This window comes from Osmerus mordax, chromosome 21 (genome assembly GCF_038355195.1).
Source record: "Osmerus mordax isolate fOsmMor3 chromosome 21, fOsmMor3.pri, whole genome shotgun sequence".
NCBI classification, from domain to species: Eukaryota; Metazoa; Chordata; class Actinopteri; order Osmeriformes; family Osmeridae; genus Osmerus; species Osmerus mordax.
Genome location: NC_090070.1, coordinates 6,264,714 through 6,289,947, shown reverse-complemented (window position 1 = coordinate 6,289,947; position 25,234 = coordinate 6,264,714). Strand labels below are relative to the sequence as shown.

At 44.0% G+C, this 25,234-nt stretch overlaps 2 protein-coding genes across 4 annotated transcripts; one reads left to right on the top strand and one right to left on the bottom strand.

The window, feature by feature from the left end:
• Nucleotides 1–368: 368 nt before the first annotated feature.
• On the bottom strand, nt 369–16,058 carry LOC136965710 (bMERB domain-containing protein 1-like). 3 transcript variants are annotated; one of them, XM_067259908.1, is made up of 7 exons: nt 15,478–15,918; nt 8,063–8,074; nt 7,544–7,655; nt 5,624–5,697; nt 2,763–2,877; nt 2,376–2,458; nt 369–1,678 (listed from the first exon to the last, which is right to left on the bottom strand). In XM_067259908.1, the coding sequence occupies exons 1-7, from the start codon at nt 15,779–15,781 to the stop codon at nt 1,560–1,562; spliced, it is 819 nt and encodes a 272-aa protein (XP_067116009.1). In that variant the 5' UTR covers nt 15,782–15,918; the 3' UTR covers nt 369–1,559. The 3 variants fall into 3 exon arrangements, with proteins under 3 accessions (XP_067116009.1, XP_067116008.1, XP_067116007.1); XM_067259907.1 differs by lacking the exons at nt 8,063–8,074; nt 15,478–15,918 and adding an exon at nt 12,335–12,585 and having other exon boundaries at nt 7,544–7,664; XM_067259906.1 differs by lacking the exons at nt 369–1,678; nt 2,376–2,458; nt 2,763–2,877; ... (1 more) ...; nt 7,544–7,655; nt 8,063–8,074 and adding exons at nt 14,005–14,622; nt 14,841–14,870; nt 15,040–15,110 and having other exon boundaries at nt 15,478–16,058.
• A 1,152-nt stretch (nt 16,059–17,210) lies between these two features.
• LOC136965620 (polyadenylate-binding protein 1-like) lies at nt 17,211–20,378 on the top strand. Its single transcript, XM_067259802.1, has 6 exons — nt 17,211–18,095; nt 18,213–18,740; nt 18,868–19,074; nt 19,218–19,741; nt 19,894–20,074; nt 20,256–20,378. Exons 1-6 carry the CDS (start codon nt 17,211–17,213, stop codon nt 20,376–20,378), a joined length of 2,448 nt encoding a protein of 815 aa, XP_067115903.1.
• Nucleotides 20,379–25,234: the final 4,856 nt, after the last annotated feature.

Here is a 25,234-nt window from a genome sequence, read left to right as displayed (position 1 = left end):
TGTAGAAAGTCAGCAGGTACATCAATTTATTTACCGGCTTCAAGGAAAAACACAAATACTGATGATTGCAATATGATTCCTTAGAGAGAACCCTTAATTATTCAGTTGGTGTGTCCCAATGATGACAATGAATGAGACTATTCCTGAAAGATGCTTTTATTTAAACATTACATATATATACAGGTAGTTTCATCTTATTGTCTGCAGAATATTGTTCATTGTCGGACCTCAACTATTACTATAGAACAAAACCACCGGAAGGGATTCTGAGAATAGCAGTTAGAATCTGAAGAGGGGTCACATTGTTCAACATGACAGTAATACCTTAAATACTTTTTGAATAAGACATACAATGTTATTTTCCAGAGTTTTACGCATATACAAGAATTGCATTCACATCCTCATGTTTAGTGTAAAATCGCAAGACTGAATCAAAGGATGCAGGATTAGTTGGTCCCTTGAGTTTTCCAGGGTAACCATGAATATACCATTGCAATAGCATGGCAACTAGAACTACTGATATCTGAGGGAAGGGAAAATTGATCACTTGTTGACTTTTACAGTTTAGTAGATACCACTTGCTGATATAATATTTACATCATAGAAAACTGAACAATGACATCTTGTGTGTTGCAGCTTGTGAAAGCATGTTTGTACTTGTCAAGAAAAAGCTGGAAGTAAAACACAGAATCTTGGAGATCAAAACGCACTGCAGCAGAGAACAAAGCATAGTCATTAACATTTCTCAACGTTGTCTTTAGGAGCACACACGACGACACACTTGTGTTCAAGACCAGCACTAACATACTGAGTGGACTGACCAATTAGAATGCCTCAAATGAATAACCAAATAACTACTGACCAATTGGCTTCCTCAATCAATTAAACAATTAACCACAAAGCACTGAGAAACCCCTAATTGGACTAACCAAAAAACACTACGAAACACTTGTGTGTATGGGTAGACTTGAATACACGTGTGTGACTCGGAGGGTATTCCATGACCAGAGTTGATAAATAGCTTTTAAAGAGGTGTTCTACGTTTCCTGTTAAAGGGTTGAAATGGAAGCATGAATACCCGTTATTGAAACAACAGCAAATAACCAAAAGAGATTACCTCACTTCCTGATGGACAAGAGAACCCTGGAGTTCGTAGTTCTTTAGGGACCTTGTGCTTATAATTGCAATGCAAGAAGATACTATTTAAAGACTACGTTATAGAGCACCTTACACCATCTTGGTCTTGAAGATATCCAACCCTACATTATAATGAACAAATAAACCTATTAAATGCACTGGTACATTTATTACCGTCAAACTGTCTTCCTTTGTCATTGTTCAGGGGATTATATGACACCAAATATTTCATCTGGATTAGCTTCCATATATATACACATTTCAGATACGTAGGGCACACATGCCTGTACAACTCGCCATTTCCACACCACCAACCAACCAGGGTTCTCTAGGTACATAGGAAGTGATGTCATAAACGGATTAGGTCCGATTAGGTCAGACTGTTCTGTTTGGGAGTGTCAGGGGGGGTCGTCATCAGACTGCTACATGATGCAACACTGGGTGGCTCCACAGCAGTCCTTGATGATGGCCACACTCGATTTGGCGATGGAGGGCTTGTTAGTGGGTGGCGTGGGGACATGCTTCTTAGACTTTGGGGGATCTGGGAAGGGGGAGAGAGACAATGTTAACGCATTGCTGCTTTACCTGTTCGTGGTGTCTTGGAGAGAGGAGGTTCATTCAGAATTACTCGAGGCAACCTCAGTCATGATATTTGAATGAGATAATGATCTTTTATGAAGGTCTTGGAAATAGTCTAGACGCTGTCTGTCTCAGTACTGTAGGTGCTGGATAGAACACCCCATTCTTGGCATATCTAGGGAACTAGATGGAAAACTACCAACTGAACGAGTTTATCTTAAACTATAGGCCACTAAACTAAATAGCACTATTGATTGCACGATCATGTAAGATAAATGATCGTGCATCAGAGGTCATAACGAGAACATTACATATTTGAATAAAGAGACATTTAGCATACAAAGACAAATCTTCATTTGAAGATTACGAATCCGTTGAAGGTACGAATTATGGGACTGCCTATCAACTGTATAAATGACTGCTGTATTCATGTATTGAATTAGGCTCTCTCTCTGGTGCTTGAGGAGGCCTGACCGAATGTATCCCCTGTCTTGATCAATAAACTACCTTTGCATCTGAACTTGGACCAGACTCTTCCGCGCTTTATTGCAACCTGTTCCGCTAGAAAGCTAGCCCACCACAGTGTATTCTTCGATTCTGTTTTTCGACAATAAACGCTGGACGGACAAGACTGTCGGGACGGATTGTGGGCCACTTACTCTGTGTGACTCGGGCCAGTTTCTCCAGTGACGTCAGCTTCTGTCTGAGGAACTCGGCCATCTCTTTGTCCTCCTCCTGCTCCCTATAGGGTGAAACAAAGGTTTGTGTGTGTCGTGTGACGTGTCAGGTGGACGGCTCCCATGGATTTTTCGACCCCTCCGTGTGGGCATGAGTGTGTCTGAGTGCATCTGTGAGGGAGGAGAGCGGTATTGATGTTTCAGCTCTGTTGAGTGGGTGGGAGGGGATTCCCCATCCCTCCCCCCAGGACTTTAGTTATTCCAGATTCCGCAAAAGGTCTTTGGTTTGCGTTTCATTGGCTTCAGACACCAGCAATGCTGTCTGTGTGTGTGCTTGTCTGTGTGTCTGAGACGTGTGTGTCTGTGTACCTTAATCTCTCCACCTCGGCATCGTCAACCAGGAAGTCCCTCTTCTGCACCAGCTTGTGGATCTTCAGGATCAGCTCTTCCTCCCGCTGTCTGTGCTTCTTGGTCTTCTCTTTCTCTACGGAAGAGGGGATGAGAGAGAGAGTAAAAAGATTTGGGGGAGGGAGACAGGAAGCACCGGTTAATAATAAAGTAATCTCCTTTATGAAAGACAATTAAAAAAGAGCTGATGGGGGTTCTTTTCTTTTAGTGTTCAAGTTTTATGACTGGATTTCGAGAAATATTGGATTTATTTTCCGTGTGGACCTCTCTAAGGAGAATGGTTGTTCCCAAAACATTGGTGTAGTTACCTACTTGATGTTTAATTCATGAGATCGAATCCTCTGATTAAATATGCTAATGATGTCAGTCATTTAGGGTTCTAGTTGGCAGAATAATTTGCACACACAAAGTGCTATATTTCTGAACTCCATCTCCCATTCACTGGAAAAGGTTTTGGTTTGTTTTATTCCCCTGACCTTCACACATTACAGACACATAAACACACTCTCTCTAAATCTCTCTCTCACTCATACACACACACAAACACATTCACACACACCATACACGCAAAGACATTCTAGCACACACGAGTGCTATCAACATTCGAATAGCAGGTGACCTGCAGGAGTGCAAACATCAGCTCTTTCCCCCTATCAAGTGCCTCCAAAACTGAACAACACAACAGCCATTTTCCCCCAGAGGCAAGGTATTCCGACACACGCATGAATCGGAATGTCACGGGGGGATAAAGTGAGAAACGGCAGTTTGTGGTCTCAAATGACGACATCCTGTGTGTATACTGCAGCAAAGTCGGTGGGTTCCGTCCTGTGTCTTCTTCCTTCCCTGACACAAATGCTAAGGAGTGACTCGTGCTAGCCTGAGGTGATACGAACTCAAGAAGAGGTGCGCGTGCTCCAGAGGACATTGAGCTGTACGCATGATGAAGCCCTTAGTATAGTTAGTCCTCATATTTCAATTTAAGATTCCTATATGTTTAATGTATGCACCTTCCTGCCAAAGCAAATTCCTTGTCTGTGCAAACTTTCATGGCGAATAAAACCCATTCTGATTCGGATTCTGAAGAAGGCGTGGTATATTTTCACGGATGTGTTTTTGTTGAGGGTGTGAGGATGTCTATGAGGCAGGAGTTGTGCGAGAGATGTCGCTCCTCTGAAGAGTAGCCCTCCCTGACGCTGAAGACAGAATGTAAACATTGCTCCCTGGCGTTGGACAATTTCTTATTGGTCCCGTGGTTGGGCCCCCATACATGGTGGTTTGATCCCCATACATGGTGGTTGATCCCCCATACATGGTGGTTGGGCCCCCATACATGGTGGTTGAGCCCCCATACATGGTGGTTGGGCCCCCATACATGGTGGTTGGGCCCCCATACATGGTGGTTGGCCCCCATACATGGTGGTTGGGCCCCCATACATGGTGGTTGGGCCCCCATACATGGTGGTTGAGCCCCCATACATGGTGGTTGGGCCCCCATACATTTACATTTACATTTAGTCATTTAGCAGACGCTCTTATCCAGAGCGACTTACAGTAAGTACAGGGACATTCCCCCGAGGCAAGTAGGGTGAAGTGCCTTGCCCAAGGACACAACGTCAGTTGGCATGACCGGGAATCGAACTGGCAACCTTCGGATTACTAGCCCGATTCCCTCACCGCTCAGCCAACTGACTGGTGGTTTGATCCCCCAGCATTGATGTCGTTTGACAAAGCATTCTTTTAACAATAGTATTCAGAGGAGAAACCTTTCCCGTTGGTGCCTCACCTCGGAATAGAGTGGTGATATACTACAGCTAAAGTGGGGAAGCGAGGAGCTGCTATTTGACTCCATCATTTGTGTCAGCACTAGCCACAAATAGAACCCAATGTCGTTTGTGGACAGCCAAATAAAGAGTAGTCAGTGCAATGTATTTTTTTTTGGCCCCAGTCCCAGTCCCTTGAGTTTACATTGTCATTATGGCTGTATATATATGTGTGTGTGTGTGTGTGTGTGTGTGTGTGTGTGCGTGTGTGTGTGTGTGTGTATGTGAGAGAGAGATGGACAGATAGAAAGAGGCAGTCTGTGGGTAGTGTGTGTATATATTTATATATATATTTGTGTGTGTGTTTGTTTGTTAGAGACACACGCCAATGTTTGTGTGCATCTCTATTTGGTATGTGTGTGTAACAGAGGGAGAAAGAGGTGTGTGTGTGTGTGTGTATGTGTGTGTGTGTGTGTGTGTGTGTGTGTGTGTGTGTGTGTGAAGTGCCATTGCCTCAGCGTGTCTGTCCGTGCCAGCGGCCGACTCCGCCACCTGAGGGGACGAATGATGCCCTCACATCATACCTCCAGCGAGACCCATGGAATCACAATCAATCTCCACTACTTTAACACAACCAGCCTTCCCACAAATCACTGGGGGCGTTGGCCGCGGTGGGGAAATGGCCCAGCCCAACTGCATTATGCTGCTCAGAGCATCCGTCCTCAATTCTATTTTTGGGCTGACTATCTGCTGCATACAGAAGTGACTTGGACTTTTTGTAAACCGAGGGTGCATTCTGATAGGCCAGGTCTATTTCCTGACGGGGATATACAGATGTTGTGTTGGTTTTCGCTCTCTGTCAGGAAGAGTGAAGGTGAGGGGATGTGTGTCTGGGGTGTGTGTGCTTGTTAGTGGATGCACCGGTGTGTATGTGTGTGTGTTTTTGATGTTTGACGTGTGTGTGTGTCTCAGTGTGTATAATCATGAACATGGTGATGTGTTAGTTTGTTTTGGAGTGTGTGGTGGTGAGTGTGTGTGTGAGTGTGAGTGTGTGTGTGTTACCTGGTACGGTGACTATCTTCCTCAGTTCCTGTTTCAGGCTCATGATGTCTTTGCAGAGCTGGATGTCATCCATCCTGAGAAGACAACAGCATTTAGATTACAAGATGTGAGTGTCAATCCCATCTATGGCCCTGTCCTTCTGCACTAATGTCAACCATGGATGATAGGTTTAAGCTGCTATACCATCTAACTCTACTCTCTTCCATCAGACTAACAGAAGCATCTGCCATATTGCTTACACCCATCCTCTTCTTTCAAATCAGTGAACACAGTATATAGTGGTGCTAGGGGAACTGCTGAACGTCAATCTATAATTCAGCTTTTGTCAAGAAATCTTCTCGGGGTAAACTGTGAGGAGTAGCTGTTCTCTTTCGTGGAACCACGGCACAAAAGAAAGCTTCTCCGAGTTCAAAGACGCGTATCCACCTTCTCTTTATACCAGAGCCTGAAGTTACCCTTCTCTTGGGAGGTAGAGTGGGCAGATGAAATCCAGCATATAAATCATCCCCCAGCACCCCACAGACCTCTGGACATGGAGGCCTCACCCCAATGGCCCCTACTGGTACCTCTGTGTCATCCCTCCCTCCATCTCTCTCTCTCTCTCTTTATCCTCCTCTTCCTCCCTCCATCGATCCATCTCTCTCCCTCTCCGCAGCACGGTGACAGCTACCAGGGATTTAATTCTCAACGTGACAAATTGCCGACGGATGACTCATCCACTGCCCCCTCCCTCCCTTCCTCCCTCCGCCTCCCTTCGCTCTCCCTCCTTCCCTTCATCTCTCTCCTCCTCTGGGGTCCTGTCAGTCTTTCTTAGCCTCATCCCCCTCCCTCTGCTCATACGACCCCGTCGCTCTCACCCGCTCGCTCTTTCACCCTCAACCTGTCACTCACCCCTCCTCCTCCGTCTCTCTTTCTCTCCGCCTCTCTGTTTCTCTGTTCCTCCCTCCATCTTTGCCTCGTGTTCACCCACCCCAACAGAGTCTTCCAGAAGCTCCTGCTATCTGCTGTTCCATCTGCTGTTTTGTGTGTGTGTGTGAGAGAGAGAGAGAGAGAGAGAGAGAGAGAGTATATGTGTGTATTTGCTTTTCTTTGTGAGTTAATGAGTGCATGGTGGGTGTTTGTGTGTGTGAGTGCGTGCGTGCTTCTATGCTTGCCTGTCAACCTGCCTGCCTGCCTGCCTTTTCGCTCACACGTATGACTGATGTATGAGTCAAGAGCCAAACAGTAAAGTGAGCTAGCCGCATCACGACTAGCTAATGAAGCTCTCCAAGAGAAGGTGTTAGCTGCTACAGCTCCTCAGCTAGACACCTCTGAGAGTGACAGCTTCTCACTGGTCTCTCTCTCTCAGACTCCCGTCAAGTTTATCTGTCGCCTCATCCGTCACCTCACAAACGGCTGGAATCAAACTAGCTCATAGATGTCAGAAGAAGTATTTCCCTCAATCTCTATCCTTCAGCTCGACCAGTGGCATTCCAAAGCACTGGCTCAGATATATTGATTTTTTCAATATATCAATCTTCGCCAGCTAAACTTTAACCTCTGCCCCTCAATTGACCTTATGAGTCATACAGAGTGTGTGTGGGGGGGGGGGGGGAGTCCCCTCACTGTCAATACCTTGGAGCTACATGATGTTTGACATCACTGTCACACTGCAACCATTGGTATGTCATGTCTACTGCATGACTGACTAGTTCCTCCTTTAAATGTCAACAAATACAAGGGTTGGAAATTGGTAAATCGGGCTGTTAAATTAATTAAATTAATTTAGATGACCACGTTTTGCCAATCAAATTTGCAGAGATGTAGCCTGTTGTTGGTCATGAGGCCAACAAAGTATCCACATGAACAAAACGAGATGCCAGGGTGCACTCGTGCAAACGGGTGAACCCTGGGATATGGAGTTCTGTCAGTAGCACTCACATGAAGCGTAGTTCAGACTCCCGGCGCACCAGGACCTCCCGGAGACGCTGGATACGAGCCATCTCCACCTCGATCTCATCTGGGTCCATGCTGCTCTCCGCCATGCACACATCTGAATGGCCTGGAGAGAGAGAGAGGACCAGGAAGGAAGGAGGAGAAGAGAGGAGGATAAAAGAGGAGGGAGAACAAGGAGAAAGGGTACAGAGAGAAATAGAGAGGGTTGAAAAAAGAATCCCAAACGTTAAAATAACGGGCTTTATTCTTGCAAGGCCCACCCTTGTTGGCCCCATGTCAAGTCTTAATCCTCAGAAAGTACACACAGGGAAAACAATTCAGTTTGATGTGGCTCTCTATCACAACTGCACTTTGCACTGTCATTCATAGCTTATTTCGAGCATTATTTCGGTGGCTTTATCTTGAACAATGCTTGAGGCGCGCCTGGTAGTTCTCAGCAGAGTTCATTTACAGTAATACATCCCGTTCTCTACTCCATCTTCTCGCCTTAATTATGAGAGCTACGCTCCACTTGGTCTCAAAGCGAGACAGGCATGCTGAATTTAAAATTCAAATGAAAAGTTGCCAAATGAATCAAGGAAGGTCCCCACGGAATTTCCTTCAACGTGTATCACAGTGCAGCTTTGAACAGTCTTTTTCTGTATCTCCAAACTGAAAATGATATTTATTTTGTACTAAACATTTTACCTCGCCCCTCTGGCTGTGTCATCATACAAGCAGTCTTTCTGAAATGAAGTGATTCTGGTCAAAGGGAATGACTAATAAAAAGCTCAGACTATCAAGTAACCTAAGCTCCTCAGATTGGGTGTCAGTTACTCAAACACTCTGTTGTGAAGCTTGCAGATGCCGGAGTATAAATTACATTCTATGCGTGCGAGGCTTCCCAGAGTGCAAGGTTTGAGGGGTCTCATGGACAGTAAGGTGATCATCATGATGATAATCTGATATCGAAAATAGATCTATAACCTGAACTAGCTTGAGCCAATCCTCCTTGTGCCGTGGCCAGTGACTTCACAAAGCACCCGGAATCAATAGCAGACAGAGCCTTCCAGCCAATAGAAACACACATAAGTCGAATAATAAGCACACTTTAGCTAGCCATTGGCACTGAGAACCAGAACTGGAGATGTACAAACACTGACTAAAGCTGACTTGCCGCACCAGCAAATATCCTACAGACCTACAATCCGCCATGTTTATTCCTGTATCAGTCTAGGGGTCATCCTTCAGAGTGACATCTTTGACAGGCACTGTAAACACGACCTACCCCCTACTACTCAGGGGAGTCAGGTGGCTGAGCGGTGAGGGAATCGGGCTAGTAATCCGAAGGCTGCCAGTTCGATTCCCGGTCATGCCAACTGACGTTGTGTCCTTGGGCAAGGCACTTCACCCTACTTGCCTCGGGAGAATGTCCCTGTACTTACTGTAAGTCCCTCTGGATAAGAGCGTCTGCTAAATGACTAAATGTAAATGTACTCTACAGTGCGTAAATATTTTACGGGGTGTTGTGGAGGGTTACAGAACTAGAAGAGAAGGAGAGAGAGAGAGAGAGAGAGAGAGAGAGAGAGAGAGAGAGAGAGAGAGAGAGAGGTGAAAGGTGAACTGACAGCCCATACTTTACTGCCAGGCAGGTGCTAATGCTCTCCACTCTGTGTGACAGTATCATGTGTGCAAAAAGCCATGCGGACATTGCCTGGTTGCTTTGACTTCTGGGGCCGTTGTTACAGTAGGTGTGTGGGGGCCCTGAGACAGAAGTGGGGGGCTGGTCCTGAAGTGGTCTGGGTGTGGATGTCTGTTGGTGTGGGGCGTAGGAGTAGATAATGCATGGCTTATCAACTAGGTATCTGATAGGTATCAAATAGTTGGGTGACACAAAATGCTATGTGGGGGGGGGGTCCATTTCCCAGGGGGCCTCCCGAAAGCGTGTAAGCTCGACACTGATTCGTTTCGAGCTGCTGCGTGTGTGAGACTGACTCACACTGGCACCTGGAGACCTTCGTAATGTGCTTGTGTCTGGCTGTGTGTTGTTTGTCTCCTGCAAATGGAATCATCACGGCATGTCTCCTCATGCCGTGAAGAGACATGCGACATCTGCAATGTCGGAGCCAAATAAAAGTTTTGTGGCCTTCCCTCTTTGTTTGTGAGCGCTGCGTGACAACAAAGCTGATGGGGAGGCGGGAGAAACCCGAGTCAATAACGCAGTGTGATAAACCGTGGGAGATTTATACCCAGGCCAGCCTCTTCCTCTTTTCCCTCTACACTCACCGATTGCTCTCCCTTTTCTCTCTTTTTCTTTCTCTCTCCCTCAAACATGCACACTTTTTCGCCCCTCCTTTCCTCGCTCTCTTTTGCTTGTTCAGACACACACATGGGACCAATGGCCAGCACAAGTCATTTTGCTCCTCTTTCACGTTTTTCTTAGCTTGAGTCATTCTCAGTTGGTAGGTGATGTCTTCAGTACTAGTCCATTCCTTACTTATATTGTTTATGTTGTCAATAAGCACAATAGCCTATATTGGTTAGGAATTACAATTCCAGGTTTAGATGATTTATTAGAGGTCTCGATAGGCTGCTGGGGATATTTCAAAGGAGCAGGACCACAGAACAGGACCTGCACCTGTCCTTTTTACAATGTCAATCAGCTTGAAACTTGAAGCTTGACACACAGACATACTTTCAGAAACCCCTTTTTCTTCTCTCCTTTTTTCTCTCTCATTCAAATTCACACATGTAGGCCTTAGCCTTGTCACCGCGGCAACGCAAGTCTAACCAATGACACACACATTTATCTTCTGTTTCTTTCACACTCTCTGTGTCAAATGCACACACATACACACACACACAATGCCCTGACTGAAGCCACAGTCAGTCCAGGCAGACCTATTAAAGTGGCAGAAAGCCAGCTCTTTAATGAATTCCCAACAATGTCTCTAAACTGCAGACCAGATGCTTCTTACCAACCGAGGAAGCAATTCTAACACATGCATACACAGAGTAAGCCATCAATAAGATTACAGGGTGCAGAGAGAGACTGTAAAAAATGGAAAGAACGTTTCTCAGATAAGCACCATACGTCAAATTAAAAGTGTCATATGAAAAGTTTGCCAAATGGATGCAGTGCAGTCTGTGACAAAACCAAAAGCACAGGACAGTACAACACTGTGGCTCAGCTGTAACCAAAGTAGAAAAACGAGCGCACTTGTGAAGGACGTACCGTTTCCCGGCTTCCTTGCCTGACCCTAGCCAGGCACCCGCTTAATAAACCCGATTGAATTACCCCAATTGCAATTAAAAACAAAGGAAACTCCCACATCAAAATGCTAGACATCTGTTCATTAATTTCAGGTGGAATTGTGGTTCCCTTTTGGGCAAGGTGGATAAGGAGACGGAATGATGGGAGAACGATGCTGGTATCATCTGTGGGGGCTACACTTCAGAAGTACCAGCTAATTAGAATGTTCCCTACAGTGCTATGTGTGTGTGTGTGTGTGTGTGTGTGTGTGTGTGTGTGTGTGTGTGTGTGTGTGTGTGTGTTGTGTGTGTGTTTTTGCTGCAAGGCTTTTAAAAACACCCTCCCCAAAACAGATGGAGCACACAGAGAGGACAAAGTCTGCCTATATCCCTTTGTAGTCCACATGAGAGAATAGTGTGTACGTGTGTGTTAGAAGGGCCTCACCACTGCACTGGAGACGAATGGGGACAGGGAGACCAGGTCTAAAAATACTAGAGGCTACTGCCTCTTTTTTTGTTTCCTTTTTAGAAGTTGAATTCATTTGAGATATTTTCTCTTTCCATCTCCCCTTGTAAGGTAAAAAAATATATCCCCACCCCCTTACCCTCTGTTCAATCAGTAGAGGCCTCATTGAGGACAGCACACAAAGTTCCACCACAATGTTTCAAGTTGATTGCCATTTGTAATGAGGACAGGTACAGGTACATTTGAATTATTTGGTCCTGCTCCTCTTGACAATCCCCAGTGGCTTATTTTTAGAATAATAGAATAATACAACTATTACAAAAATATACTGAATATCATATCAATAACTGTTTGGATTTATACTAAATAAATTACCTAATGACTGAGAATAACCAATGCATGGTGTGTGTGTGGGGAGGTTACTTGCACACATTAGTGCTTATGTGTTTATCTGTGCTTGTGCAATTATATGTTTACCCACAACTCCAATCGAAATATATCTTCAGATTAGAATATGTTGGTAGGCTACAGCTGTTATGCTCACATTGAGCACAGCAGGTAGACTTCTAGCATGCTCCACCACTCTGCATTGACTGGGATGCGGTTCAAGTCATTGTAACGAACAGCAAAGCAACTTGGACATGTACTGTCAGCTCAAAGTGGTGTAGAGACCAGGGTAGGATATTCATTGCAAACTAAGCTATTTTTCGTTGTTGCACAGGTATGAAACGCACATACGTTAAACCTACGTCAAAAAACTGAACAACAATTCCTGTTGATAAGAAAATATTCATATTCTAATTCAGACCCTTCTACACGTAGGCTAAGCCTAGTTAATTAGCTCTGTATCCAGAAGATTTGACAGAATGAACCATGCCTAAGCAATGAAAGCAAAGCACATCATGACAATAGAATTCCATCGGCTAATATTTGGTAGCACTAAGAATGTTTAATGGAGACGTAATTTAGATGTAGTTTTGTAGGAGAATACACTATCTAAATCGTGAATCTTTCGAGTCCTCTACAAGAAAACTGCCCATTACTGGCTAATAAAAACAAATTGTAATCTTGATTCTCACCCTTGTCCGTTGTCCATTCCGTTGCTGAAACAGCACCGTAACCCTTCAATGAACGCTCGCTATCAGAAAAAGATTTCTTCAATTCCATCGCTGGAATCAATTTCTTAATAGGGATAGGGAAAAGATAGGGAAAAGATGCCAATGGGTGTAAGTGCTGAGATGAAAAGCGTGTTATTTTCTCCGGAATAAGTCAGTTTCGCCTGATTCCAAGGCTTCGCGGACCCGAAACGCTGAGCATCTTTATTCAAGCTTACCAACCCTCTTTGACGTGTGGTGGGCAACAGCGAGGGATGCAGAGAGCATGCGCACTGGATTTCGGGTGACGGCAAAGACATTCAGGTTGCATGGAGACAACGTCAAGAAAGACAATTCTATTTTGCACACAGCAACTAATTTCACCATGCCTTGTTGGACATTAAATTAATAATGCTATTCAAATTGATTTCTGCAAGATTAAACTCTCGGCCATGCATAAGCATGCCGTTCATTTCGGCGTTGAAGAAAAATGATCCTCCTTATTTCTTTATTGGGTGTCAGTTTTTTTAAACTAGAAGATATCGAAGATGCATGAGTGTCTGTGTCTTGCAAGTGATAGCAAAGAGTATAAGTTCTTTGGTGCTTGCAAAAAAAGTCAAGGCACGAATGACAGTTCTAAGGATAACATGGTAACTCACATTAGGAAGTCTAGTTAGCCCATTGCTCAGAGGCAATGTTAATTAACATTAGGTTGACCTACTGAACGGCCAGTATGCAGACGTAGGCTAACACAAGCAAATTGCCTTTTTTTTTTATTACGTAGCCTATTTCAATATTCAACAATAAATAGAAACATTTTCCAAGGTCAGAGTTAGTCGTTTATCTAAACAGAGACATTTCAGTGCACCAACTTTACAAATCATATTAGTGAGAAAATCAAGGCTTTGACCATCAAAGCAAACATTGTATTACAATGCATTACAATGCATTTCGCGATTGTTCCCAAGTTTTTAGAAAGCAATAGAAAATGTCAAAGATATTGTGCATTTGTTGAGACAGCAACAATTCTTCAGTTCATTCAGACATGGTTTGACCAGCAATATCAAGAAACCAAATCTTCAGAATGTTATTCTTCTATGAAGTAGTCTACTTTTTTTGCATTCGACATTACATTGGAAGGCAAATTACTAATCAACAATCAGGTAGCCTATAACACTATGGGGCATACGGTGGCAATGAGACAAGCTCGGACAGTAAAATGTTTTGTGATGAAAAATTGTTGGAAAGAGGGGAATTTATTAAATTACCACAATTAGTGCAACACATCTTTAATCAAATGCCAATACAATTCTACTACAAACACATGCTTCCTAAGACTAAAACCAGGTTGAGAATATGTGACATAACCATGACAACAAGGGAAAGATAACTATAAACTTCAAGCAAATTACATTACAAGGTTCAGTCAGCTTTGTGGAATGTCATACGAGGGGAACACAACATTGAGTGGTATCTCCTGTGATTAGTTCAAACTATCTTTAGGATACAGGAAAAATGGTCTTTGCACAGCAGATCCATGCAGGGAAACCTTTCCTCTGGGTCAAGCAGAGGAAAGAAATAGAGAGCAAGAGAGAGGAGAAAGAAAGAGAAGCTCGATACCAAACTATCTTAGAAAGCATAAGCAAATTGATGGTTCAAGTATAGTGGATGCTGGATTCCATGTTATGTTTATTTTTAAATTAGCATAAATACATATTTTAAGCAATGTCACAAACACAGTCTAGCACCAATGCACAGATTACAAAGTGGAACTGGCAAGTACAGTTGCAATCAAAATTGACGCTATCAAAACATAGCTTGACTAAATACACGTTGGAATCTGTGCTTGTGAGTGACTCTCTAGCTTGGTATCTTGTCACTTGACAGTAGCTGCCTGTGTGTCCTTGGTAGGAAGTCAACTTTTTTTGTGTTTGAATTACAATTTATTTCCGCAACTGGGACTCTCCTTCTTTCTGCCCTGCAGCCTGCTCTTCTAAACCTGGTTTCACATCAGGGGAGCTTTGCTCATTGTGTGTGAGTGCTGGTTTACGTTTCTCCTCCACCGGTCCTGAACCCTCCCCTGCGGGCCTCGGTTGTTGCTCCTCCTTCAGCTCGGCTGCGTTGTGTCTGGGGGTGAACATCCAGACGAGGGCGGCGGCGGCCGTGCCGTCTCCGCTCTGGCGGGAGAAACACAGGAACGTGGCCCAGATGAAGGCACAGCAGCCGGTGAAGGTGGTGCGCACGTACAGGGGCACCAGAGCAAAGTTCAGAAACTAGGAGACGGGGAGAGAGAGGGAGAGGGGGAGGGAGAAGGGGGGGAGGGAGGGGGAGGGAGGGAGAAAAGAGAGAGAGAGAGAGAGAGAGAGAGAGGGGGGGGGGGGGGGGGGGAGGGAGACAGGTGAATCAGTAAGTATGGCTAGATAACAAACAGATATGGAATGATTGCTGTAATTAAATGACAGACGTAAATCAACATTGAGGGTGTTCATACCTGCATGATGGGCCAAAACATCAAGCCAGTCTGAAAGAAATGACCAATAAATTACTTTTTGGATGAGGTGAACATTACACACAACTATGAATGAGTAAAAGTGAAGACCTTTCTGTCAATTAGAAATTGAACAAAAAGCTACCCTGTAGTGACTATAGGCCTATAGGTGCCATCTGGACCTGTGCACTAGGTGCTTTACCTTGTATGTATTGAAGAATTTCTCCCTCCAGTCCTGCAGAATGTCATCTTTGCCTTCCAGAAAACTCACCCCTGGGGAACATCATTTGTTCAGTATATGATGTTATAACAACACAATACTAGGCCTATAACTAAAGACATTGAGTGACAGACAGTATAAGGGTTAATGTAGGCTACTATGTAGGATGTAATCTGCTAGAACTACACAGCTCAGATTATACATTGCAGTTTTATCATGTTGTCTTTAACGTGACCTCCGTTCTGACATAACAGTGTTGCTCCTTCGAGTCAATGGATAAGTGAATAAACAATGAAACAGTTTAAGGTCCAAAACTTGTTAGGCCTACAATTTGACAGGAAAATCCACGATTGGGTCGTTAACAATTAGCTGTCAAGCTAAAAGTCGGCTTATCTGTGTAGTCTGTGTCTTCATTCTGACCTGTGTAGAATACGGTTGTGGCCAAAGGCGCAGCGGTGGTTTGGTCCAAGAAAAGTTTGCGTAGAACCATACCGACAGAATTCCCGGGAAATCTCCGCTCCAAAAAACGCATCCAGAAGAAGTTAAAGTTACCATGGAAACTAAAGGCGACTACGGCAACATTCCGTGTGTGCCTCCAGTCCATGTCTTCTTTCCGCGAAAACCATTGGTGAACGAAGTCCCCACCAGCGAACAAGCAACCGTAGAGGGTTACATTGGTAACCCAGGGAAACCTTCTAACATGCTTTAAAAAAGCGTTACTCATATTTTCGACATAAAAACACACAACCCTGAACTGAGTTAAACTGAAAGATATCAACAGCAGGAAATCGGAGCAGTATCGTTGACAAGTCCATCTCGACCTAAATGTTGCGTTAAATAAGCTTTAATATGCGTTGGCATACTGATATATGTGTTGTTCGTTTATGATTACTTAGGCTACAAAAAAAATTAACATTGGTATCACACCAAGGTTAAATAAACGAAAGAAACACCAGCCAACACTGAAACTGGCAGTGATAGGCTACTGCGTGCATATTCCGATAGCTTACGTCAACTGAGCGCATCAAGCGCTCACTGCGCTGAATTGCCTAAGAGCTACGCCCCTTCATGTAGCCCACGCCTCCAATGACGCAAAAATAAATAAATATAAAAAAGCTGTACTGCGGTCAGCTGATCAGCAACTGGGTTCAGTATCTCCATATAATGTGGCAAGATGTTCTATTCATTCCACTGTCTTTATCACCGCAGTAAAACATTAAGCTATAGCCTATGTCTAGGCTTGTTGGACGGACTTATTTGACGAACGAGCCTTCTACTGCAACATGATTAAAGCAAACATGGGTTAGGTGTATTACAGTATTATGTTTGTAAAGACACGAATAAATAAATATTCCCATTGCCTAAATTAATTAGGCTAATATGATGCTATGCAGTCTGACTGCATACAGCCCTAGACAAGGGTGGATAGACCAACCTTGAGTTTAGCCTTGCATCAGCCTGACCCACACTGACACCTACTACCAGCATCCTGTCTGCGAAACCTGTACCCTGTTCCAATACACAGCGCTGTATAACCTCTTGGGTACCCAACAAAAATAAAGTATTAACTAATGTTGCCTTCACTGGGTTTTCTGTGTTAGGTGTTAATGTTAAAAGTAATTATTCAGAATAACAACAAAGCAGGGCTGACTTTCAAATGCTTTTTTGATGCAGTCACCCTGGTCACCCCCTGCAGATACTCCCAATATAGCTACCAATATGTTTTACTCGATATTTTATGCACGTCCATTTGCGTCAATCATCGTTTATTACAAGTTTATTTACAATTAATATTTTTAGCATTGAAGTCCTACATAAAACTTCAGAATTTATAGATCCAAATTCTTGTCTACACAATCCAATTTTACAGATGAGTGCTCCTGGAATTAGAGTCTTTAAGCAACGTGACACACAATACGTTGGTCACAAACAAAAACGGAAAATGTGTTCCGAATAACATGGAAGTCATGTCTTTGATAGACAAACAAGAAACAGCGTTACTACACTGGCATTATAGTGGAACATCGTCTAAATCATCTATGACGTAACAGAACTTTTGGCATTTAGAATCCACAGTTTTGCATTAAAAAACCTTGTTAGACATAACGTCATCTAGTTGCCTGATACAATTTCCAATTAGATAGTAAGAAAAAATGAATCAGCGTCCTTCTAGTCGTCCAAAAGCTTCCTTGTATGTAGGAGACATACACCAACATGTTACCGAGGCAATGCTCTACAACCACTTCAGTCCCGCCGGGACCATCCACTCTATCCGCGTCTGCAGAGACAGGGTCACCAAGCGCTCTCTGGGTTATGCCTATGTCAACTTCAAGAGGTCAGTGGATGCCGAGCACGCCTTAGATTTCTGGAATTTTAAACTGACTGATGGCTCTCCGATTCGTGTAACTTGGGCCCACCAGCGCGACCCGACCCTGACAAAGAGCGGTGTGGGTAAAGTCTTTATTAAGAACCTGGACACGTCAATAGATAACGAACATCTATACGACACCTTCTCTGGCTTCGGCAAAATCTTGTCGAGCAAGATTGCATGTGGTAACAATGGCTCAAAGGGCTATGGTTTTGTTCAATTTGAGACCGCGGAGGCTGCTGAGAAATCTATAGAAAGATTAGACGGTATGCTGTTTAATGACAGAAAAGCATTTGTGGGCCGCTTCAAATCTCGCAAGGAGCGCCAAGCTGAGCGCTTTTGTTCATGCGCAAAGTTCACCAATATCTACATCAAGAACTTTGGACAGGATGTGGATGAGCAGAAGCTGACAGAGGTGTTCAGCAAGTATGGAAAGATTACGAGCGTCTGTGTCATGAAGGATGAGAATGGCAAGTCCCGAGGGTTCGGCTTTGTGAACTTTGAGAGGCACGAGGATGCGCAAAAAGCTGTGGATGACATGAAAGGAATGCAAATTAGCGGCAAGCTGATCTATGTTGGCCGCGCCCAGAAGAGGTTAGAGCGTCAGTCCAAGCTCAAGCGTTGGTTCCAGCAGAACCAGGCTTGCATGACATGCCCTTCTAAGCAGCAGGTGAGTAGAGGCTGCAGTCACATAGTAAAAAGACAGTTATTTCTAGTGCTGTTTCCAGTGCTATTTCCATGTTTTGACAATATTCAATAATGAATTCCACATTTTGCCAACCATCAGCAGCACATGAGTGCCAAGGTCCAGACTAAGCCTCAAGCCCAGATCCACTCCAAGACCAAAGCCCAGGTCAAGGTCCAGACCCTGACCCAGGAAAATGCCCAGGTCCAGACCCAGCCTAAGGTCCATGTCTGGACCCATCCTCAAGCCCATGTCCGGACCCAGCGTCAGGTCCAAGTAAAGGTCCAGACCCAGTCTCAGGCCCAAGTCCAGCGGGTCCAGACCCAGCCTCAGGTCCAGATCCAGACCCAGCGTCAGGTCCAAGTAAAGGTCCAGACCCAGTCTCAGGCCCAAGTCCAGCGGGTCCAGGCCCAGCCTCAGGTCCAGATCCTGACCCAGCCTCAGGTCCAGACCCTGCCTCAGGGCCAAGTCGAGCAGGTCCTGACCCAGCCTCTGGTCCATCTCCTGACTAATACCCAGGTCCAGACCCTGCCTCAGGCTAATGTCCAGACCCAGCTTCAGGCCCAGATCCAGACCCGGACCCAGGTCCTGACCCATGCCTTCACCCTGGCCTTGGTGTCTACGCAGCAGGTGTAAACCATACACAAATTTATATCTTAAATGTGTGATACACAAGGTGGCACCAAAAACCTTGGGTGTCTACGGTATCTATCTAACTGTGTGTATTTAACATAATATGTGCCCTGTCTCTTTCCAGCCTGCTGTCTACACATGGATAAGCTCTCCTGGTGTGTGTGTTGTGCCTGGAGTTTGTAACCCTAACCGACAACTGAGCATGACTGCTCTGGCCCAGCTCATGACCCTGGCTCACAACCAGACAAAGGCCCAGACCCTGATGGAGATTCAGGCCCAGACCCAGACCAGGGCTCAAGTCCAAGTTCAGGCCCTGATTGGAATGCAGCAGGTAATTACAGTACTGGCTTTTGTAAAATGACTTTTGACATGTATTACAGTTGTATTACAGTTTCACATAGTGGCAGCACTAGGATTGTGTGTATCGTATGTAAAGGTGTATTTTAAATTGTGTGTCCCTCTGTCCTCCATTAGCCTTCTGCTTATGTGTGGGGCAAGGAGCCTCTGACAGCCTCCACACTGGCCTCCACTCCTCTGCACTACCAGAAGACTAAGCTGGGAGTGTCTCTCATCAGCATCATCCACAAGTTTCAACCACACCTAGCTGAAAAGCTCACCGGTATGTTCCTGGAGATGGAAAATGATGAGGTGATCCACCTGCTGGGGTCTCCACAGGCTCTGCACTCTAAGATCAATCAGGCAATGGCTGCCTTTCGTGCCTCCCGGATGAATGTGGCCAAGGTTATGTCCCAGCTTAACCTCCAGACACCTGTGAGGATCACCACCCTGCACCAGGATAGCCAGGACTTCAAATCTTCTGCAGCTGAGACCAGCCTGACGAAGCCTGTTGATGGTCTCCAGGGAGTCGTGGGAAGGGAGACCTTCTTGCAGCTGTATGGTGAGAAAATCAAGGCTGTGATGAACACTTCCGATAGGCATCAGCCTACCACTGACATCCAGTTGCTGCTGGACATGAAAGAGACAGACAAACAGATCATGTAAGTCACAGTCATTTACTCTTTTAGTATCATTGTATCCAAGTATTTTGTACTTATGAGCTTAGTTAACCTGATATTTGATATTAGTATTAATATTTGATATGTTCTGATGTTAATGGTAGGCCTTCTCTTCTCTTCCTCTTCTCACCCAGTGAAGACCTCAAGCCTGTCGCAGCCAGAGACCTGAGCCTGCTTCACCTGAGCAGAGAGCTTCAACCAGAAACGGCGGCTTCTTCCAAGAGCCATGGTGGCTCCGTAGCTGCTCCCAGGCAGAAAGCAAAGAAGAAGGGAGGAGGATGTTTCTGTGGCCTCATGAGGGCTTTCGGGAGAGCTGTCAGGAGAGCTTTCAGGAGAGGAAGAGGAAAGAAAGTAAAACCTTTAAGTTGATCTTCACGGTTGTTATTACGTAAACATGGTTACATTCATAATAAACAGACAGTGTGCATACCATGTTGGTTACCAATGGTTTCCTGGTGTTCTGAGCACATAGAACATTTTCTTTTTCTTTTTGAAGGATTGCACTGTGGGTGAGAAGACCTATGGTGGAATCTCACATGCAGAGAACATCACCTCCATGAAAGCTGCTGCATCTGCAGTGAAGAATGGAGATGCTGATCAGTTTCCCACTACTCTGTAATCCACATACATTATTAATCATTAATTAAACATTCATTGCATTTTATTTGACTCTTGTTATTTTCATCTATTAACATCATACCAAAGAGATCTTTATCAAACTTCCTATTTGAGAATCTTTAAACTTGTCTCATTTGCGCAATGAACTGCATTTCTAAGTAAAGCCTCTAGATGGTCCAGTTATCCCAGTTATCAGGAGGATTCTTGCAAGTGAGTTGTAATGCTCTTATGAAAGCATGTGGAAGTGCCCCACAATCCCTTTGGCGATTCCTACTGCATGATGAAACTGCTATTTCTTTTCTTGGTTTAACATGTGTTGTATGTGAGGCCATAGGCAGGGGTTAATATGAGTATGGGAATTCATGACTCAGCTTTTAAGGTATCCTTTAAAATGTGTCTGACTCATGTTATATTTGGGTGTTATGAGGTTGTCAATGGTCATCTGTCAGTTACTTCTCTACATTCCTTTTAAAAAGTAAATTTAATCTGAAACCTTTAACAGTTCAGCTCACACCATTGTTGGCAACTAAGCCAAAGAGAATCACACTACATAAGCCCAGTCATATTCTTCCTACAGTTGACCCAAAGAATGCTGCCTGTCACAACTACAGGGATGATTGTAGCATGAGCGTAGTCTGACTACGCCATCTAGTATAAAAAGTCTAGAATTTGAGAAAGGTTAGTTTTTTTTGGAAGGAGGGAACAGTGTGTGTGACCGAGAGGAACAGACTAAACAACAGTTTAAAAATAAGGATTTAATCAATTGATTAAGATGGTCCAAAGCTTCACAAGGCATCATTCGCCCATCCCTATATAGGCAAGACAAGTTTATTTGTATAGCACATTTCAACAACAAGTGCTTCACATAAAACCATTAAAAGCATCAAAACATAATGCAAAAGAAAACACGATTTTAAAACAATTAAGAACATTCAATAACACATTAAAAACATTCAAAAAGCAAGAAATAAAATAAAAGTTGCAGTGCAGTTTAAAAAATAAAATGCAGGAGTGAGATGCAGAAATTGATATTCTTTAATCTGGTTCAATTAAAGGCAACAGCGATTAGTAAAGTCTTCAATATGGATTTAAAGGAGCTGAGGGTCTCAGCAGATCTGCAGCTTTCAGGGACCTTGTTCCAGATATGTGGTGCAGAAAAAACTGAACGCTGCTTCTCCATGTTTAGTTCTGACTCTTGGAACACAAAGTAGACCAGTCCCAGATGACCTGAGGGGTCGGGATGGTTCATAAGGTAGCAGCAGATCACAAATGTATTTAGGCCCTAAACCATTCAGTGCTTTATAAACCAGCAGCAGGATTTTAAAGTCAATTCTTTGTTGGACAGGAAGCCAATGCAAAGACCTCAAAACTGGAGTAGAACTCAGAACTTAATAGATTCCCTTTCAGCACAGTCACTTTGCAAAGTCTTTTGTAGTCTTGCTACGTGTGTATAACCTGTCACTGGCACCCTGACAGACCTTGTTACGATGCACCCTGACCCAGTGTCTTGGATCTTCCTTTTGCTCCCGTTTGCTTCCGTGTCTGACCATCCCATGGCCCTGGCCATGCTCCTGTGGATTTGCCCCTCAATACCTGTTGTTCCTGTACTGACACACCCGTTTTGACCACATCATTGGATTATCCCTTTGTACCTTTGGAATCTGCTTATTAAAGTTCTGTTCTTCACTTGGATCTGACTCCTGGTCCCCTTCCAATTTAACAGTGACAGATATCAAAGCTGTGTGCTGCATTAGTTTTTGTTGTTGTCGAGCACAGTAGAAGTCATGAAGAATCTATTTGTCTTTTTTTATATCATTTCTGTTCTGTTCTCGAGAAAACCATTAGATGAATGTTGACTCATTATGTTGTATTTGTCTCTCATTAGAAAAACAATTTACAGGAAACCAAATGATGACCAAAAAGGAAGTGTATGTAAATTGTTTACCATACCAAAGTGGCATACAAAATGCATGTAATGAGAGGAGATAACATTGAACAGCAGTTCAAAATTCTAGTAGTTTTCTTCCTTTTGTTTTTTTTAGAAAAGCATTTAGAAAAACCTTCATTCAGCAACTCTCCTTGCCTACAGCATCACTGGTCATCAGATGACAGACTTGGCAGAACTGTCATGTTCCGTGGAGGTTCCCTCTCCATCACAACCTCTCTGTGAGACACAACAACGTGAACTCTTGCTTACTAGAACACATGCAGACCTTCAGCAATCAACAGTGCCATCAATACAAGTATATACTGTAATGACTGTCAAATAATATTCAACTTGGTTCTATTGGTTGAATATTTTACCAAATTATACCTTAAACTTCCTGTATGCCACAGCCACAATCACAGCCACAGTACCCCGGTCCCTAGTGTGATTGCGAAAGTTGGTGGTTGTAGGCAGACCTGAAGAAACACATACACACACAACTATGGAGTTTTACTAGTGTTTCCAGGTTCTGTGGTCAAAAGTGAGTGTTAAATGGTTGTCTTTCTCACAAGGCGTTTTTATAACCAACAGTAAACAGACCGGCAGACATGACAGTGTACTATAATGTTTATAATTTGTGTAATAAAGTGCATCAGAGATGTTACTATGAAAACTGAGGATTCAGAGTCTCCATGTTTAGTTACATTACATTTACATTTAGTCATTTAGCAGACGCTCTTATCCAGAGCGACTTACAGTAAGTACAGGGACTTTCTCCCCGAGGCAAGTAGGGTGAAGTGCCTTGCCCAAGGACACAACGTCAGTTGGCATGACCGGGAATCGAACTGGCAACCTTTGGATTACTAGCCCGCTTCCCTAACCGCTCAGCCACCTGACTCCCAGTTGACTCCTAGTTGACTCCCAGTTGACTCCTAGTTGTTTGTCATCTGCTTCTCTTGACATGGAGAGAAACAGCCACTGACCTGGGCACAGCTCTGTCTTGTGGAGTTTGGCTGTCTGGTTACTGATGGGGTTTTCAGCCACACAGCTGTAGGTGTCTCCATCCTGGTCCTTCATCTCCAGATGGAGAGAGATGTTGGAGGAGAGATCAGGACTGCTGGTCTGGTTAAGTCTCTCCTCTCCTTTGTACAAGGTTAGGGTCACATCTCTCCCGTTCTTCACAGAACACTCCACCGTACAAGAGATGTTGTTGGCTGACAGACGGAGGTAGGAGTAACTGATGGCAGGACCGGACACCATGTCTGGAAATTTTCATTCAAATGAGTGCCAGTTAGTGTGCCAGTTATTTCCACTAGGCGGTGATATTGTCCAAGCATTAGCCTACAGTTTTGAGTCACATTATAGAGAAATGTCCACAAATAATGCACAGGCAAGATGAGTGCTTCTCTGGCATAATGAAATGCATTGCATGAAATAAGTGCAGGCTAGTGAGCAATAGGAATAGTGTGGAAGTACATTGTGCGTGTTTATGTAATTAACCTAATACTGAGTTGTGTTGGGGCACGTATTTTGCCCCAACAAATTATTTATCATGCCCTCCCCCTCTCACGCCCTCCCCCGCTCACCCCTGCTCACCCCCTTCCCCGCTCGCTCCCTCCCCCGCTCACGCCCTCCCCCCCCAAAAAAGGCCAAATGAATGCTATTTTTGGGCGGGGGATCACGTGCATGCAGCCAGGATCGTATCTTTAAAAAGTTATTCAAATGTTTACTTTTCCCCCGTCCTGTAGCCTAGCCTACAAAGCAGGCTACGGTCCGCTACACTATAGTTCAACGTAGAACAGACCTACTCATCAACGATAATCAATCAATTTGTAAATCATGTTTTACCATTCATAACCCATACATTGATCATCCAGATAGTATTGTCCATTCAGATAATAGTGTGCTTTTTTGCATGACTTTCCAGTCTGAAGAATTGTGTTATCTTCAAGTTTGAAGTTCGAAGTAGTGCTGTGACAAGAGGAACACTCCGCAGGACTGTGGTGAGAGAGGAGTCTCGTAGGAAGGCTGGCACAGGTGCGATAGTCGTCAAATGAGGAACTTGTAATGGCCACAGGATGTGTGTGAGAGAGAGATAACAAGTCGTTCTGGATAAGAGCGTCTGCTAAATGACTAAATGTAAACTAGCATGAGACCTGGTCAAACAGCAAGAGTGTCGGATTTCCTCAAATTAAGCCTTCTGGATGTGTTAGGAGGCAAACTCTGTTGTGTGACGAGTATAGGAGCAAAGTATAAATGAAAAACACTTGGTAGTCCTTAAGCTAAAATGTCAAAAACTTGAATAAAAGTATAGATGGAACTTTTTTTCTCCGAGAGACTGTATAAACCCATATGAGAATGTAAGAACAAACACACAAAATACAATCTGTAAAAATAGCCTATTGAAAAAAGTCGACATTCATCAGATTATCGACATTCATCAGATTATTTCAATAATAACCATTAACGTGCACGTTTTATTGCCCCAAAAATTAAAATGGCAAAAACTTGAAGAAAAGTCTATACCCGTTCCTGGAGATGGAAAATGATGAGGTGATCCACCTGCTGGGGTCTCCACTAGCTCTGCACTCTAAGATCAATTAGGCAATGGCTGCTCTCCGTGCCTCCCAGATGAATGTGGCCAAGGTTATGTCCCATAAATACATTTCAAGCCTTTTTCCTTTACATACTTGCAGGGTTGGGTCAGATTACTTGAAGAATACTACTTGACCTAGTCAATTACTGAATACATTTAAATGCACATTTAGTCATTTAGCAGACACTCTTATCCAGAGCGACTTACAGTAAATACAGGGACATTCCCCCGAGGCAAGTAGGGTGAAGTGCCTTTCCCAAGTACACAACGTCATTTTGCATGGTCGGGAACCAAACCAGCAACCTTCTGATTAATAGCCCGATTCCCTAAACGC